Consider the following 18,375-nt stretch of genomic DNA (forward strand, 5'->3'; position numbering starts at 1 on the left):
ACGGTAAGTATGTTACTTAAACGTAAATTTAGGAAGAAAATTTCCTTTATGGTTCATGGAAGGATTGCAGCGTAGTGCAGTGATGATGCATGTGTCACTGTGTGGTGATGTTGTGGATGTGTGTTCCCAGGTTGCTGTACAGTCTGGCCTTCAACACCCAGTTCATCCGCAGCCTGTGGCAGGCCTGCACCTCCGTGTCCATGCAGACCGTCACCGGGTGAGACGCCTTGTCTGCACTGTCTGTCTTCTTTCGTTTGTTACTCCTCCTCTTTTGTTGGTTTGGCTGGCTTTATTCTGTGGAGGACATATATACCAGGAGCATCCTTTTATGTGTTAACTGTGACATTTTGGTGGAAAACTTAAATTAAAATGTTCATTGATTGGGGAGAAGGTCTGGATACTCAAACAGGAAGAAGTGCTAAAGATAACAAGGAAAATTAAAGAAATAAAACTCATTTCTTTCAGTTAACAGCGTATTACAAAATGTTGTTATCAAACAGCATTTTGAAAGGAACGCACAATACTGATATCAACAAGCATTTTCTGTCGTGAGAAAAGCAGAATTCAGCTTCTTTTTGGGGGGCGAGGGGGTAGTGGCAGATGTGGTTAGGCATTGGACACCAGACCCAGAGTTCATAGTTCGATGCCCCGTTTTGGCATAGTTCACAGTTTTGTGTCCATGGTAAAGGCACTTTGCTCTGATTTTCCTCACTTCACCAAGGTCTGAATGGGTACCTGACTTCAGTTGGTTAAAGCAGTGGAAGAAGTGCATTGGGCCCCGCCTTACAGTGCCAAACGCTCAACACATTGAATATAAATTTAATGCCCTGATGGCCGTAAAAGGCTTTGGGATCTTTAACTGTTTTTAACCCAGTGGTCATTTTGGTTAACTTGTTCCAAATGGAGAAAACTAGAAACAGTCTGTGAGAGACTTTGGTCTGATGTAGAAGTCACCAATGAAATTAGAAGCACACACACAAAAAACAACAACAGAATGTTTATGCATGTGAAATGACAAAGTAAAGTGAAACCCGATTAGGAAGATAAAAGGATTTGTTGACAAGGAAGATAAAGCACAGCTATAAAACAGAGGAACATCTGCACCTACTGGAAATACAATAAAACAAATTCTGGAAAAAGAGAGGATATCCATGTCTCAAATTAGCAAGTCATTGATTTTGTATTTGTAAAACCAAAGATCTTTGTTCCAACTGGGAAGTATGCACTTCAAAAAAAAAAAAGTTCATGTTTTAGTGAAACTTGACATCTGTTCCCTGTTTTTACACTTCTATGAATATAAAATGTTTACTTATTAAAAAGTTTCATTTGGTGTGCAGTTTGCTTTTGTTTTCTGATTGTCACTTAATGTCACATGTATGAGAACAATACATTGCATAAGATTATTCTGCTGTGGCAGAATAGGTCAAGCGTTAGACTTCTGATCCAGTGTTCATAGCTGGTCAGGGTTTGAGGTGTTGTGTCCTTGGGAGAGGCTTTATATTACTATTTTCATCACTTCACCATGGTGTGAATGGGAAAATTAAATCAATTGAAGGAGAGGATTGTGCCCCGCCCTCCTGTGCCGATCCCTAAACTGCCCCAGTGGCTGTTGAAGGCTACAGGACTTATAACCTTTTTTTTCTGATACATATGTCTGAAGTCATGCAATTCCGTGGGAAAAAAATGTAATAAATGAGCAGTAGTTGTGAACAGTGTATGTATAGTTAAATGACCAGTGACTGAAATATGTGTGATATGGGTAAGGGCCGGGCTGACACTGACAATGTGTATATAATTATGACAAGTGACTGTGTGGTGTGTGATAACTAAGGGAAGGGCATGTTTGACACTGTGACAGCATGTGTATATAATTAAGATGAGTGACTGTGGAGTGCGTGATAAAGGGAAGGGAATGGCTGACACTGTGACAGCATGTGTATATAATTAGATCAGTAACTGTGGAGTGTGTGATAAAGGGAAGGGCACGTCTGACACTGTGACAGCATGTGTATATAATTAGATCAGTAACTGTGGAGTGTGTGATAAAGGGAAGGGCACGTCTGACACTGTGACAGCATGTGTATATAATTAGATCAGTAACTGTGAGGTGTGTGATAAAGGGAAGGGCACGTCTGACACTGTGACAGCATGTGTATATAATTAGATCAGTAACTGTGGAGTGTGTGATAAAGGGAAGGGCACGTCTGACACTGTGACAGCATGTGTATATAATTAGATCAGTAACTGTGGGGTGTGTGATAAAGGGAAGGGCACTGCTGACAGAAAGTGTATGGTGTGTGGTGGAGCAGGTCAAGCAGTCCCCTGCTGATGATGCTGTCCAACGCCCTGCCCATGACGGAGGAGGACACACAGAGGATCGTGCCCCTCCTGTCCACCTTCTGCTCCATGTTCTCCTACTCCCTCCTCACCCTGCACGATGCTGACTTCTACGGGGACAACAACGGTCAGTGGGTCAGGTCGTCATGGATGTGTTTCGGTTTCAAGGGGAAGTCAGGGTGTGCCGACAGACCTGTATATACTACACCACACCTGGAAATTCTGTACCAGTGATTTCCTCTTTTCTGTCACTGTCTTTGTTACTGGCCTTTTCTTTCTGTCATCCGTTCCTTTCTTATTTTCTGTCTGACTTGTCCATTCACTGGGTTTTTTTCTCTCCCCTCTTCCACTGATGGTAGAATTTTTTGTGTTTCCAATTTCAACAGAGAGAAACACAGCGGAAGAACTTTTCAGTTCTTCAGCTGTACAAACCGAGAATTCTCTGCCCCTTTCAGTCCATCACAGTCAGTCACTGACATCCTTTAAAACAGATCTAAAAACATTCCTTTTTGAACAGTCTCAGCATAACTTGGGCACTCCATTCACATTTGTATTCTTTGGATCGAAATCTATTTCTTCCACTTGTGTTTATGTGTGTGTGTGTGTGTAGGTATACTTGTGTGTACTTTGTGCTTTGTGTGTGGCTGACATGTTATTGTAAAGCACTTTGAGAGGTCAGAAATCACTATATTATAAAAGTACTAGGAAGATGATAATGGAAAAAGAGGCCACCGCATAGGCATGCTGAATGGAGGTCACCAACTGCACCTTCTACAGATTTCTCTGCACATTTGGAGTGGTAATATTACACAGTACAGAAATCAGATCCCTTCTAGAGCCTGCACCAGTGGGTCACAGGAAATAGATTAAACATAATTTTAGGAAATGATTTTTCCTACTATTATTCTTATTATGTCCCTCTGTGTCTGTTTTGTGACGAACCAACAGAGGGCAGCAGCAGCATGCCGTTCTCACTGAGAGAGATGGTGGCCATGAGCCTGGCGCTGCGCAACGTGTGTGTGGGCATCATTGAGCTGGCCCACCCAGACTCCAAGCTGACGGCCTCTGAGGACTACCGCCTGGCCCTCTACAAAACGGGCTCCCGTAGGAAGGACGACGTGGAGAGGGAGAAGCGGGAGACCTCCATGTGGGCCTTCCTCTTCAAGGTCAGTGCCACAACTCAGTGGGGGGCACTGTATTGGATTTTTGTTGTGTAGAACTGAATCGTGTCCATCTACTTCTTCTTCATCTTCGATCATGGGCTGCAACTCCCATGTTCACTCGTATATACACGAGTGGGCTTTTACATGCATGACCGTTTTTAACCCTGCCATGTAGGCAGCCGTACTCGATTTTTGGGGGTACTGTCCAGCTACAACCTGCAGAACAGCTGAGGAGGTGACTGATGTCCTGACTATCTGGGGTAGAATTTGATTAAGGTGGAGAGTGTCTTGCCCAAGTTAAATCCCCACTCTCCTGGCCAAGAAGGCTTTAGGGCAGTGGAGTTGGAATCGTGCCCAAAGGCTAGCTAGCCCACAAGGCTGCTGCATAAATAGCCAGTGAAATCTTGCCTCCTTCCAAAAGACTAAGCCATAAATAAATTGACAGTACAGTGGATAAACCATTGATCATACAGCTCTCACTTTGCTATTGGCCCAACTGAAAGTTTGTGTCAGTCTGATATTAGCCGAGTGTTTTTCACTGTTCACAAACACCATCACTTTCCTTTCTGGGAAAGACAAAGGTTAAGATCTATTATCAAATGTAGTTCACATGCTTTGTTTTGTGTGTGTGGTTTTTTTTGTTTTGTTTTGTTTTGTCTGTTTTCGTGCATGTGTTTATTTTCTTTCATAGTAAATACATTATGTGAACAAAAGAAATAGGCATGACTGTTGTGAGTTATAAAAAAAAAAAAAAAATCTTGATAAGTACTGTTAATCCACCCACTCCCAAATTCTCTTTCATCAGTAGGGATTGTGTGTGAGACGACTGTGCCTCTCTTGTCGTTTGTTGCTACTACTTTCAGATGGTCATTACATTGTTTTAATCTAATTTCTTAAGGAATAGGATAAGATAACATTTTATGCATCAGTTTATAACACATGATTGCGATACAGCTTGCACATGCATCTTCCTCATTGAGATTGCAAGTTTACAAATATGGAGGTTTACACCCACAAACATATTTATGCAACCATGACCACTGCAGTACAATGACGGGCATGCTGCATTCAGTTTGACATGACTATTTCATCAGAGCCCTTCAAGGCCGGTACTGACAGTTCACTTTGTGTGCATCATTTTTTCCTCATGGCATCTGCTGGTTAACAGTGATGGCTCAGCTTCAGAAAGAAATCATGCAGCATTATGTAACACACAGTGTGTTGTTTGTGAACAAGGTGTGGTGTGTCTTGAGGTGTGTGTGAGTGTGTGTAGGTTTGTGTGTGTGTGTGCAGGCATTTGATTGTTTCTAATTTTGTGGGGGTGGGGCTGTGAACACACATCATAATGTGGAAATTTTACACACCCAATTCAAAGCAAGTCCATTCAAACAGGTGTGAGGCATGGTGTGGAAAAATATCTACCTCTAAGCAGAACATATTTGAGTAAGGTCTGAGTATTGTAAACTCATTTGGTACATGAATATATACTAAAAGGCTGAGAATGCCTTTGTTCAATGGATGTTTACTCTTTATGCCTTGCTAGATGAGAAATATATGGTTATGAGCGTTAAAAGGTAACAGAGTGAGCAATAAGTACAGATGGGACACAATTGTTCAGGCAGGCAGAGGTCTAGATAGTGTAGTGGAGGGTGTACACTATTGGAAAAAGCCTGTGGAATAACACACGTTTTTGATGAGTTATACTGTGAGTCAGTTTTACAGGTTATGATGAAAATGCATATCTACATCATGGTTACGTAATTGTGAATCCTGCATTGGTGGTGTAGACCGTCAGCCCATACAACTTCTATGCACCACAGTCATTATTTGTCAATGTTATTGGTTGTGCTGAATAAATTGAATGCCATTTGATTTTTTCTCAGTATATGTATGAATTGTGTTGTACTGATTGAGAAAAAAAAAAAGACTTCTTTGTCAGAGGAAAAAATAAATGAAAATGCAGGGTGTGGTGTGTGTTGACAGGTGATAGCCACAGTAGTGAGACAGATTTACAGCAGGGACAGTCGCCGACCATTCTGCATGCATGGTCACTGGCTGGCCCCCAATATCAGTGTGGAATCCGACAAGGTGAGAGAGAGTGAGTGGCCATGATGGGTTGGTAGAGGTTTGGTGAAGAATCTGTGATCTGTCCATGTAAAAAAAAACATCAGAAAGCTTGCAGAGACCATTCCAGTTTGGAGTTAAAAAACAAGTCTGTCTGAATGGTTTTTTTTTTTTTTTAACATGTAGTTTGGAATAAGAGAAAAGGATGATAGTCTGGAATAAGAGAAAAGGATGATATTGTTGTCATGATTGTAGTTTAAAATAAAATCATTTAGACAGCTTTGTAACATATGGCCGTAGTTTTGCCAGAATTATCAGAACAGACCTGCTGTCGGTAGCTGAAGAAAGAGCAAGTTTATGTAGAGCATGTGCTTTACTCTAGAATATTTTTTGTTCACTGCATGTAGCTGCTGTAGACAGCTTTTGTTGATAGCATATATTTCCTTTCCAAAGCTCCTTTGTTTTTTGAATCTGCAGCCGTTACGTATCTATGATGCCCCAAATGGATTGTTTCAACGGCGGCCTTTTGCTGATCATAAACCCCTGACCAAAATGAATCCAGGTAAGTCAGATGTATAGTGTACATTGTTTAGACGTATTTACTTCTGCATTTCCATGGTAACTTTCCATTAGCGTTATAGTCTTGAACTATGCTTGTAATTTACACTAACATTCTTTTTTTTCTTTTTTTTTTCTTTTTTTTAAGAGAGAAAAATTCATGGTTTACTTTTCATCAAGTTCTTCTCTTGAAAACCAGAGTCAAAGTAAGTGTTTTGAAATAAGTAAAGAGATAAATCTCAAAATATGTCAATAAATGAATAGCTCTTTCAAAGGTTTGTTTCCTGTCAGTATTGTGGCATGAAGGTATTTGCATTTTTTATAAGAAATGCCCCTAAGCAATTTTAAGAAACATCTGGGATGCCATAGTATTAGCAGGGATCATTTGAATGGGTATGTGACGGATGTATGTCAAGTAAGAGTGCAGTGTTGGAACAGAGTGAAGTAACTAATGTATGTGAAGTTAGAATCAGTGAGGTGAGGGCTAGTTCTTAAGCTGTACGAACCTGTAATTCACTGCTTTTTTCAGTTAGTCATAGTCCCTCACTCTCTTCCTCTAAAAGAAATCTAAAGACATTCCTTTTCAAGCGTTCTCTGCATAATTAAGGCACTCCATTCCATATCTGTTTTCTACAGATCCATGTCTTATTCCTTCTGTGCATGTGCTTTATTGTGTGCGTTCATGTGTGTGTGTGTTCTTCAGTGCTTTATGCGTGACTGACATGTTACTGTAATGTGATTTGAGAAGTTTGAAAGTGCTATATAGATATACTGTTGTTATTATCACAACTAAGAGTTGCGTGTGACAGGGGAGAACCAGCCACCTCTCACCAGTCGGGAAGTGCGCAGTCTGCTGATCCTGACGGAGCTCCCCTTCGTCGTCTCCTTTGAGGACAGAGTCCGGGTCAGTACACAGCTTTCTGCTTCACACACGTACACACCACTAGAGTAGTGCTTTACAGGGTCAGTACACAGCTTTCTGCTTCACACACGTACACACCACTGGAGTAGTGCTTTACAGGGTCAGTACACAGCTTTCTGCTTCACACACGTACACACCACTAGAGTAGTGCTTTAACAGGGTCAGTACACAGCTTTCTGCTTCACACACGTACACACCACTGGAGTAGTGCTTTACAGGGTCAGTACACAGCTTTCTGCTTCACACACGTACACACCACTAGAGTAGTGCTTTTACAGGGTCAGTACACAGCTTTCTGCTTCACACACATACACACCACTAGAGTAGTGCTTTAACAGGGTCAGTACACAGCTTTCTGCTTCACACACGTACACACCACTGGAGTAGTGCTTTTACAGGGTCAGTACACAGCTTTCTGCTTCACACACATACACACCACTAGAGTAGTGCTTTAAAAGGGTCAGTACACAGCTTTCTGCTTCACACACATACACACCACTAGAGTAGTGCTTTAAAAGGGTCAGTACACAGCTTTCTGCTTCACACACGTACACACCACTGGAGTAGTGCTTTACAGGGTCAGTACACAGCTTTCTGCTTCACACACGTACACACCACTGGAGTAGTGCTTTAACAGGGTCAGTACACAGCTTTCTGCTTCACACACATACACACCACTAGAGTAGTGCTTTACAGGGTCAGTACACAGCTTTCTGCTTCACACACGTACACACCACTGGAGTAGTGCTTTACAGGGTCAGTACACAGCTTTCTGCTTCACACACATACACACCACTAGAGTAGTGCTTTAACAGGGTCAGTACACAGCTTTCTGCTTTTACACACATACACACCACTAGAGTAGTGCTTTACAGGGTCAGTACACAGCTTTCTGCTTCACACATGTACACACCACTAGAGTAGTGCTTTAACAGGGTCAGTACATAGCTTTCTGCTTCACACACATACACACCACTAGAGTAGTGCTTTAACAGGGTCAGTACACAGCTTTCTGCTTTTACACACATACACACCACTAGAGTAGTGCTTTAACAGGGTCAGTACACAGCTTTCTGCTTCACACACGTACACACCACTAGAGTAGTGCTTTACAGGGTCAGTACACAGATTTCTGCTTCACACACGTACACACCACTAGAGTAGTGCTTTACAGGGTCAGTACACAGATTTCTGCTTCACACACATACACACCACTAGAGTAGTGCTTTAACAGGGTCAGTACACAGCTTTCTGCTTCACACACGTACACACCACTAGAGTAGTGCTTTTACAGGGTCAGTACACAGCTTTCTGCTTTTACACACATACACACCACTGGAGTAGTGCTTTACAGGGTCAGTACACAGCTTTCTGCTTCACACATGTACACACCACTAGAGTAGTGCTTTAACAGGGTCAGTACATAGCTTTCTGCTTCACACACGTACACACCCCTGGAGTAGTGCTTTACAGGGTCAGTACACAGCTTTCTGCTTCACACACGTACACACCACTAGAGTAGTGCTTTACAGGGTCAGTACACAGCTTTCTGCTTTTACACAGATACACACAACTAGAGAAGTGCTTTAACAGGGTCAGTACACAGCTTTCTGCTTTTACACACATACACACCACTAGAGTAGTGCTTTACAGGGTCAATACACAGCTTTCTGCTTTTACACACATACACACCACTAGAGTAGTGCTTTAACAGGGTCAGTACACAGCTTTCTGCTGTTACACACATACACACCACTAGAGTAGTGCTTTAACAGGGTCAGTACACAGCTTTCTGCTGTTACACACATACACACAACTAGAGTAGTGCTTTAACAGGGTCAGTACACGTGTCCGTTCTTGTACATGACAGTCAGTATCAGTTCGTGTCTTTTCATCTGCACACACAGAATGGGAGTAGTGCTTCTGCAGATGATAAAATGTCTTGTTTTTGACTCCGCTTTATCAGTGATTCCTTTCAAACTGTGCAGCCCAAGTCTCATTCACAGTGATTTAGCAAGTGTTGGGACACATTTTCTAGGTAATGGTCCATCCGCTTCAGCTCACTGTAAACATAACTTTGAGTCGAATAACAGTATTATGAATAATGGCATAAATGACTGAAAGAGGACAGTGGTATTATGTCTTTGACATGTTCTTGTTGCTGTGTATAATGTGAACATGTCTGTGCATGTTTTAGATCCTGCAGCGACTGATCCAGGGTGACCTGAAGGACCACCAGAGGGACCCCTGGCATGACAGTGTGGGGGGCGGTCTGCATCTGCACATCCGTCGGCCCTACATCTACGAGGACTCCTTTGAGAAGCTGTCCCTCACTAATGGTGTGTACACTGCTCTGCTGGGGGTAGCTGATGTTGTTTGTGGGCTTATCTTTTGATTTGAGATGCCAATATGAGGATGATGTCTGTGTGTGAGTAGGATGTCTGTATGTGAGGTGACTGTGTGTCAGGATGATGTCTGTGTGTCAGGTGACTGTATGTCCGGGTGATGTATGTATGACAGGATGATGTCTGTGTGTCAGGATGATGTCTGTGTATGAGGTGACTGTCAGGATGATACCTGTGTGTCAGGATGATGTCTGTGTGTCAGGTGACTGTATGTCCAGATGATGTCTGTGTGACAGGATGATGTCTGTGTGTCAGGTGACTGTGTGACATGATCATGACTGTGTGACAAGATGATGACTGTGTGTCAGGTGACTGTGTGACATGATGATGACTGTGTGACAGGACGATGACTGTGTGACAGGATGATGTCTGTATGTCAGAATGATGTCTGTGTGACAGGATGTCTGTGTGTCAGGTGACTGTGTGTCAGGATGATGTCTGTGTGACAGGATGTCTGTGTGTCAGGTGACTGTATGTCCAGATGATGTCTGTGTGACAGGATGATGACTGTGTGTCAGGTGACTGTGTGTCAGGATGATGTCTGTGTGACAGGATGATGTCTGTGTGTCAGGTGACTGTGTCAGGATGATGTCTGTGTGTCAGGTGACTGTCAGGATGATACCTGTGTGTCAGGATGTCTGTATGTCAAGATGTCTGTATATCAGGATGATGTCTGTGTATGAGGTAACTGTCAGGATGATATCTGTGTGTCAGGATGATGTCTGTATGTCAGGGTGATGTCTGTGTATGAGGTAACTGTCAGGATGATATCTGTGTGTCAGGATGATGTCTGTGTATGAGGTAACTGTCAGGATGATATCTGTGTGTCAGGATTATGTCTGTGTGTGAGGTGACTGTATGTCAGGATGATGTCTGTGTTTGAGGTGACTGTCAGGATGATATCTGTGTGTCAGGATTATGTCTGTGTGTGAGGTGTGAGGTGACTGTGTGTCAGGATTATGTCTGTGTGTGAGGTGACTGTGTGTCAGGTTGATGTCTGTGTGTGAGGTGACTGTGTGTCAGGATTATGTCTGTCTGTGTGTGAGGTTGATGTCTGTGTGTGAGGTGACTGTGTGTCAGGATGATGTCTGTGTGTGAGGTTGATGTCTGTGTGTGAGGTGACTGTGTGTCAGGATTATGTCTGTCTGTGTGTGAGGTTGATGTCTGTGTGTGAGGTGACTGTGTGTCAGGATGATGTCTGTGTGTGAGGTTGATGTCTGTGTGTGAAGTGACTGTGTGTCAGGATGATGGCTATGTGTGAGGTGAGTATGATGTTGGTTTTTGTGAAGAGTCAGGGAACAGCTTTGTGCCAGTATGTATAAAAGCCGTCTTGCCGTGCAACTGGAAGGAAGATAAACATCGTATTCCTCTGACTTGAACACTTGTCAAGGACTGAATAGTGGATAAGAAAAAAATAAATAAATGAAAAAAGAAAATTTGCTGAGACCATCTGTGGGTTTTGTGAGTCCTTTGCATGTTGGGCTGTTCTGCCAGACAGGCATCTGCCTAGCGGATGTTTAGCATATATGGATTTATCTGAATGCAGTGACACCCCCTGGAGAATCTGAAACTGTGTATGTGTGTGTGTGTGCCCCCTCAGCGCCGGACATGAAGGTGAAGATGCGTGTGCGCCTGGTGAACGCGGCGGGGCTGGACGAGGCAGGCATCGATGGGGGGGGACTGTTCCGGGAGTTCCTGTCAGAGCTGCTGAAGGAAGGCTTCAACCCCAACCGGGGGTTCTTCAAGCTGACGGCCGACGGTCTGCTGTACCCCAATCCCCAGGCCAGCCTGCTGGCGTCAGACTTCCAGGACCACTTCTTCTTCCTGGGCCGTGTGCTGGGCAAGGTGGGTGGGCGGGCGGGGCTTAGTGGGTGGGGCTCACAGCTCTCACACCTTAATAGGATTTGACAGTGTCTGACATTGTGAGGTGTGAATTGGTGCCTGACTTTTTGATTGGGGAAGGTTTAAAGCTGCGGAAGGAGAGGATTAGTCCCTCCCACCTCCATATGTTGAGTCCTTGTACAAAGTGAATACGAATTCACTGCCTCTTTGGCTGTAGAAGACAATTGGACCTTTGACTTTTACCCTTTTTTTAATCATATCATGAAAATACTGGGTCATATTGAGAATGCACAGTGTCCCTATGATAGGCTTGAAGCACGTCTAAAAAATCATGAGTGCAATTTTGAACACTTTTTTTTTTGTAATGCAAACCAAGGAATTAATGCAAACCAAGGAAAAACTATCAAAGTAGATGACAAAAATTCAACCCTCGGTTGATTTTCACTTGTTTACACACATGTACACACACTCGTATACATAGTTTGCAACAATACAAACATGCATGATGTCACTGAATACATGAAACAGAGTGATTTGTAATTTGATTTTTCTCACAGAGACCGTTGGCAATGACAAACATAGTCTGATACATTTACATTATTTTACATAGTAACTTGCACACACATGCCTGTGCAAGCATTGTTACGTGTGCTGAAGGCATACACACTTGATGAATAACTAAGATGAGATGTGTGTGTGGAGACTGCAAAACACACCTTGACAGACAGTGAAGCTGACCCCAACTTGTATTGAATGCTGTGCCTTCCCCTCGTGGCAATGCCAGGGCTCTTTCAACACAATGAGTATCCCACCTTTGGAAATTCTGTGCTGGAAATTTCCTCTTTTCTACTACTCTCTTTTTTCTGGCTTTTTTCTTTAACTTTTTGTTTTCTCTTGCTTTCTTATTTTCTGCCTTGCTCGTCCATTGACCTGTATTTTTTTTCTAGAAGCCTTGACTGTTTTTGTCCTTTCCTTGATTTGATAACTGGGCATTCTTATTTTGTTGTGTTCTTTTTTGCACCTAAGACGAATGAGGTGCCAGTTGGCATTTTTCGTTTTTGTGTGGTTGTTATTATGTATTATTTTGAGTATTATGTATCATTACGTTTATCTTCGGATGGGTTTTTTTATACTCCTCTGACGAAAATTGATGGAATGGTCAATGTCAGAGGCTTGTCTTAAGTTTCTGTGAATGATTGTGACCGTACTTGTGTCTAAATTTCTTTTCCTTTTCTTTTCTCCCCTCCAGATTCTGACAGGAACAATATTTACATAACAGTTTTTCAGCCCTGATATTAGCCCTGTGTGGTTGGATGGCTGTTAGCAATGAATGATGATATCGATACTTATACAGCGCCTATCCTCGGTCGGAGACCAAGCCTTAAGCACTTTACAAACTAGGGGTCAACTGCACAACAGGCTGCCTACCTGGGTAGAGCCAGCTAATGGCTGCCATTGGGCGCTCATAATTTGTTTCCTTTGACTTTAACTTTTCAGACACATTTCAGGCACGCACACATAAACACTCAGACAGACATGTAACATTTTATATGTATGACAGTTTGGTTTATTTACCCCGCCATGTAGGCAGTCATTCTCTGTTTCCAGGGTTGTGCATGCTGGTTATATTCTTGTTTACATAAACCACTGCACGCTGACATGGATCACAGGATCTTTAACATGCATATTTGATCTTCTGAATGCGTATACACACAAAGGAGTTCAGGCACTGGCAGGTCTGCAGATATGTTGACCTGAGAGATTGGAAAAACCTCCACCCTTTACCCACCAGACGCCATAACTGAGATTTGAACCTGGGACCCTCGGATTGAAAGTCCAACGCTTTAACCACTGGGCCATTTCGAGGTGAAAGATCTGTATAGAGAGAGTGGTGTGTGTGGGCAGGCATTGCTGGAGAACATGCTGGTGGAGATGCCGTTTGCCTCGTTCTTCCTGTCCAAGATCCTGTCGCACCGCTCGGCCAACCTGGACATCCACCACCTCCAGTCCCTGGATCCCGTCATGTACAAGTCAGTGTCTGGACCTCTGGGTGTCTGTTGGTCTGTGCTGGTGCGTTTGGTCTGTGATGGTGTTTTGGTCTGTGGTGGTGTGTGTTGGTCTGTGGTGGTGTATTTTGGTGTGTAGTGGTGTACGTTGGTCTATGGTGGTGTATGTTGGCCTGTGGTGGTGTATGTTGGTGTGTGGTGGTGTAAGTTGGTCTGTGCTGGTATGTTTTGGTCTGTGGTGGTGTTTCGGTCTGTGGTGGTGTATTTTGGTGTGTAGTGGTGTACGTTGGTCTATGGTGGTGTATGTTGGCCTGTGCTGGTGTGTGTTGGTCTGTGGTGGTGTATGTTGGTGTGTGGTGGTGTAAGTTGGTCTGTGCTGGTATGTTTTGGTCTGTGGTGGTGTATTTTGGTGTGTAGTGGTGTATGTTGGTCTGTGGTGGTGTATGTTGGTGTGTGGTGGTGTATGTTGGTCTGTGGTGGTGTGTGTTGGTCTGTGGTGGTGTATTTTGGTGTGTAGTGGTGTATGTTGGTCTATGGTGGTGTATGTTGGTCTGTGGTGGTGTATGTTGGTCTGTGGTGGTGTATTTTGGTGTGTAGTGGTGTATGTTGGTCTATGGTGGTGTATGTTGGTCTGTGGTGGGATGGGTTGGTCTGTGGTGGTGGGGTGGGTTGTTCTGTGGTGGGGTGGGTTGGTCTGTGGTGGGGTGGGTTGGTCTGTGGTGGTGTGTGTTGGTCTGTGGTGGGGTGGGTTGGTCTGTGGTGGGGTGGGTTGGTCTGTGCTGGTCAGTGGCGGGATAGGGGTCATTGGACCTGTCATGAAACAGTCGTGTCCTGGATATGGTTGGTCACACCATGGTGCAAGTCTGTTTGATATATTCCTGATGGGTGTGTGTGTGTGTGTGTGTGTGTTGGTGCAGGAACCTGCTTTTCCTGAAGAACTATGAAGGGGACGTGTCTGACCTGGGCCTGGACTTCACTGTGGTTACTGATGACTATGGAGCCACCAAGGTCAGTGGCTGTTATTTTCTTTTTGTCTTTTTGCTGCCCCATCATTGCACCATTTTGAGTGGCATTACTCCCACACCGCTCATTCCAAGTCCCCCATACACAGCCACACCTGGGTTCATTGGTCGCAGTTACCCAGCGTTGGCAGTCCACAGGGAACCATTGATGTTAGGTCACCAGGCCACACACCAAAGGAAACCCTGCACTGCTGCCTGAATCACTTTCATTGTATCAAGTAGTGCCTGTTCTGATTAAACATGCATAGAACATCACGTACTACTGGCGACAATAACCACTTTGTCGTGGAGCCAGACTGAGTGAACGCCTCCCCCAGAGTGGAGACCATCACCACAACCCTCCAGTGGCTCTCAGCCTGACCACATCTCACTGTTTTTTTTTGAAGACATTGTGTGGTTTGTTGTATCCTGGATGTTTGTTGCTTTTTTAATACCAAATGGGGAGTGCACACAGTGTGATGGTTAAACGATAAGTGGGATCATTGGTCAGATTCTGCAGTAGAAACTAAAGGTTTTTTGTTGTTTTGTTTTGCAATGAAATAATTGCAGATATGCCTAATTAATTATGCCATGTAATGAAGTGTAGTTGATGGTCAGTAAAGCGGAAAGTTTTTCATTGCCCTCAATTACATACTTCTTATTCATGTGAATTTATAAATGACCTGTGCACAGATGGTAGATCTGAAGCCTGGAGGTCACCAGATAGCTGTGACCAAGGACAACCGCATCGAGTACATCCACCTGATGGCTGACTACTTCCTCAACAAACAGGTAGACCACGTCCACAGGATGTCCAGGGGGGGGGGGGGGGGGGGGGGTTGTGGAGAGGAGTGGGTGGGGGGAAGGGGCAGCAAGGGCAGTGAGATCCTGGCACAGCCTCTGTTAGAGCAGTGTTTCGGGACCCCTTTTTTTCATTACAAACCTCTCTGCTGAACTGTTTGAAGATAACATGTTAGGATAAAAGTTAGAACAATCAAATGACAAGAGATGAAATGCAAAGATCAAATTAAATCTTGTAGCTCATAGCCCAGCCGAGCACAAAATGACCATTTCAGTGCTGATCACCCAAAATGCAAAAGAAAAAAAAAAAGATAAATAAGTTTTTAATGTAGCCATTTGCTGCACAGGTTGCTGGAATGGTAGACGTCTGCTTGAAAAGAGAACGCTGCTTATGTGAACAATAGGGAGGTAATGATTATACTCAAGGGGACCTACTTGCCGCAGATACTTTCAGTTTCTCAATTTGGGCGTAGTGGCATCTTTGCACAGGACAGGAATCAGACCCCTGCCGGAGTGTGCACTATTGGGTCGCAATACAGAATGTTGAACTAAACATTTGTGTGGGGGGGGGGGGATTGTGGGAGGGGGAACATGTCATTTCCGGTGTGTTGCTGTGTGGTAGAAAACAGGGACTGTGTGTGTGACTGTGTGTGTGTGTGTATGTGTTCAGATCCGGCAGCACTGCAACAGTTTCCGTGAGGGGCTGGCGGATGTGATCAAGCTGGACTGGCTGCAGATGTTTGGCAGCCACGAACTGCAGGTCCTCATCTCAGGTGCCGCCATCCCCATCGACATCAACGACCTCAAACGACACGCCAACTACTCAGGTACACACCCCTGTCCGGGCTTGGGAGAGGGAGGGGGGGGGGGGGGGGGGCAAGGGCAAGAAGAGGGAGGGTGGTTGTTGATAGCTGATGAGACGTGGCTGTGGCAGGCAGGCACATACACACCACTCCCATCAGTCTAGATGGACTCCTACAGGGCAGATTCCTGTGACTAGACGGCTTTGCTTTCCACCACAAAACACAGCGTACTGATTCACACAAAGCAGCATACTGTGTTTACAGGGAAGTGTGATGATGTGTTGTCAAGTGGCTAATCAGACACCCGTGCGGTGATCATGATGTGTTAGGGAGACACTCGTGTGATGATTTTTTGTTAGAGGGTCACTCATTTGATGATTGTGATTTGTTTTGGGGTCACCCATGTGATGATTATGTTGGGTGGTCTCCCATGTGGTGATTGTGATTTGTTAGAGAGTCAACCATGTGGTAATTATGTTTTGTTAGGGGGTCACCAGCGTGGTGATTGTGATGTGCAATGATGTGTTGACAGGTGGCTACACAGACTCCCATGTGGTGATTGTGATGTGCGATGATGTGTTGACAGGTGGCTACACAGACTCCCATGTGGTGATTGTGATGTGCGATGATGTGTTGACAGGTGGCTACACAGACTCCCATGTGGTGATTGTGATGTGCAATGTGTTGACAGGTGGTTACACAGACTCCCATGTGGTGATTGTGATGTGCAATGTGTTGACAGGTGGCTACACAGACTCCTATGTGGTGATTGTGATGTGCGATGATGTGTGGACAGTTGGTTACACAGACTCTATGCAGTGATTGTGATGTGCAATGATGTGTTGACACGTGGTCACACAGACTCCCATGCGGTGATTGTGATGCGCAATGATGTGTTGACAGGTGGTTACACAGACTCGCATGCGGTGATTGTGATGTTCTGGGAGGTGGTGTCTCAGTTCACGGACACACAGAAAAGTCAGCTGCTCAAGTTTGTCACCAGCTGCTCCCGACCCCCCCTGCTGGGCTTCAGGGTAACTAACTCTTCTTTCCCTCCTGCTCTCCCTTTCTTCTTGTGTGTGTATATGAAACGCTGTCTTGTCTTTCTCTGAATGTGTCATTGTCTATGTTTCTTTCGCTCTCTCTGTCTCTTTGTCTTTTTAATAGGTTACTTAGCTCGCAAAATATTTTAAGCAATATATTGCATATAGTATTATTTAGCTCACAAAATGTTTAAGCAATTTATTCCATATAATACTTTGTTGTTCAGAATCTTCATATGGTGGGCACCGATTGTCAACAGCAAAGTAAGAGCTGTATGATAAATTGTTTCTCCACTGCAGTGGGAATTAATTTACAGCTTAGTCTTTTGTGAAGGACTGTGACTGTCAAACTGGGAGGCAAAATTACACTGACTCTTAGTGCTGCAGCCCTGGGGGCTAGTTGGCCTTTGGGGACCATCCCAGTGCTGCCTGTCCTAAATCTTTCTGGCTGAGTGAGTGGGGGTTAACTTGAACAAGATGCTCTCCACTTTCAAAAAAATTCTAGCCCAGATAGTCAGGAATGCAATTGCCTCCTCTGCAGTTCTTATGGTCATAGTTGGACAGGACTGACTATCCTATATACAAGTGCGTCCCATGAAACAAATGTGTATTCAGTTCTGTATGGCTGCATACAACATATATATTTAGCTTTGTTTTGTGACACTAGTTCTCTTTGTTTTGTCAGTGTTATACTTTGTTGTTGTTGTTGTTTGTTTGTTTTATTTTTGATGGTGCTGTTATGCATTTGAGATAAGAATGGACATTTTAACCAACTCTGATGATATAACTACCGGTAATCTCTGTGACGTCATAACTCCAATGATGTCACTAATCCCTAACATAACAGTGATATCACTAAGATCGTTGACATAACCCCAGTGACATTTCCAATCACTATGACACCATGACTTCAGTTTCATCACTTACCCTTGACATCACAACTGTGATGAAATCATTGACCCTTTTGACAAAGTAGCTGTCAAGGTATGAACCACGGCATATATCATCACTAGATCTGTGGCATCAATAATGCATTTTTTCACTAACTGCTATGACATCACTTACTTTGATGATACTACTGATCCTTGTTACATCATATCTAATAACACCACTGACCCATCACTGACCCCCAGTGACATCACAACTCCAGTGATGTCAGTAACCTTTGTGTCAGCTGATGACATCACAAACTTCATAACTCCAACAACATCATCAACACTTCTAACATCATAACTCTAATGTCATCACTAACTCCAATGACATAACTCCAACGACATCACTAAATTCCAGTGACATAACTTTGATGACATTGTCATGTAATAACTTCAGTGACATTGTTAATACCTGTGACATCATAAATCCAATGGCATCAATAACCCCAGTGACATAACACCTAATCCCTATGATGTCTTAGCTCATTACAGTTTGCC

At 43.8% G+C, this 18,375-nt stretch overlaps 1 protein-coding gene across 4 annotated transcripts in view; it reads left to right on the forward strand.

Moving 5' to 3' along the window:
- The window catches only part of LOC143295104 (ubiquitin-protein ligase E3C-like), a 41,996-nt gene that overhangs the window by 17,311 nt on the left and 6,310 nt on the right, over nucleotides 1–18,375 (forward strand). For all 4 annotated transcript variants that reach the window (XR_013056989.1, XR_013056988.1, XR_013056987.1 and 1 more), the window contains exons 11-23: nucleotides 131–217; nucleotides 2,310–2,464; nucleotides 3,286–3,503; nucleotides 5,484–5,588; nucleotides 6,042–6,126; nucleotides 6,932–7,026; nucleotides 9,242–9,383; nucleotides 11,050–11,294; nucleotides 13,197–13,321; nucleotides 14,215–14,305; nucleotides 14,992–15,090; nucleotides 15,770–15,926; nucleotides 16,806–16,936. Coding sequence is in view for 1 of the 4 variants with exons in the window: in XM_076606667.1 (XP_076462782.1) it covers nucleotides 131–217; nucleotides 2,310–2,464; nucleotides 3,286–3,503; nucleotides 5,484–5,588; nucleotides 6,042–6,126; nucleotides 6,932–7,026; nucleotides 9,242–9,383; nucleotides 11,050–11,294; nucleotides 13,197–13,321; nucleotides 14,215–14,305; nucleotides 14,992–15,090; nucleotides 15,770–15,926; nucleotides 16,806–16,936 (1,735 nt within the window). In the remaining 3 variants the exon portion in view is untranslated. The remainder of the gene's footprint in view (nucleotides 1–130; nucleotides 218–2,309; nucleotides 2,465–3,285; nucleotides 3,504–5,483; nucleotides 5,589–6,041; nucleotides 6,127–6,931; nucleotides 7,027–9,241; nucleotides 9,384–11,049; nucleotides 11,295–13,196; nucleotides 13,322–14,214; nucleotides 14,306–14,991; nucleotides 15,091–15,769; nucleotides 15,927–16,805; nucleotides 16,937–18,375) is intronic.

This window comes from Babylonia areolata, chromosome 20, assembly GCF_041734735.1.
Source record: "Babylonia areolata isolate BAREFJ2019XMU chromosome 20, ASM4173473v1, whole genome shotgun sequence".
NCBI classification, from domain to species: Eukaryota; Metazoa; Mollusca; class Gastropoda; order Neogastropoda; family Buccinidae; genus Babylonia; species Babylonia areolata.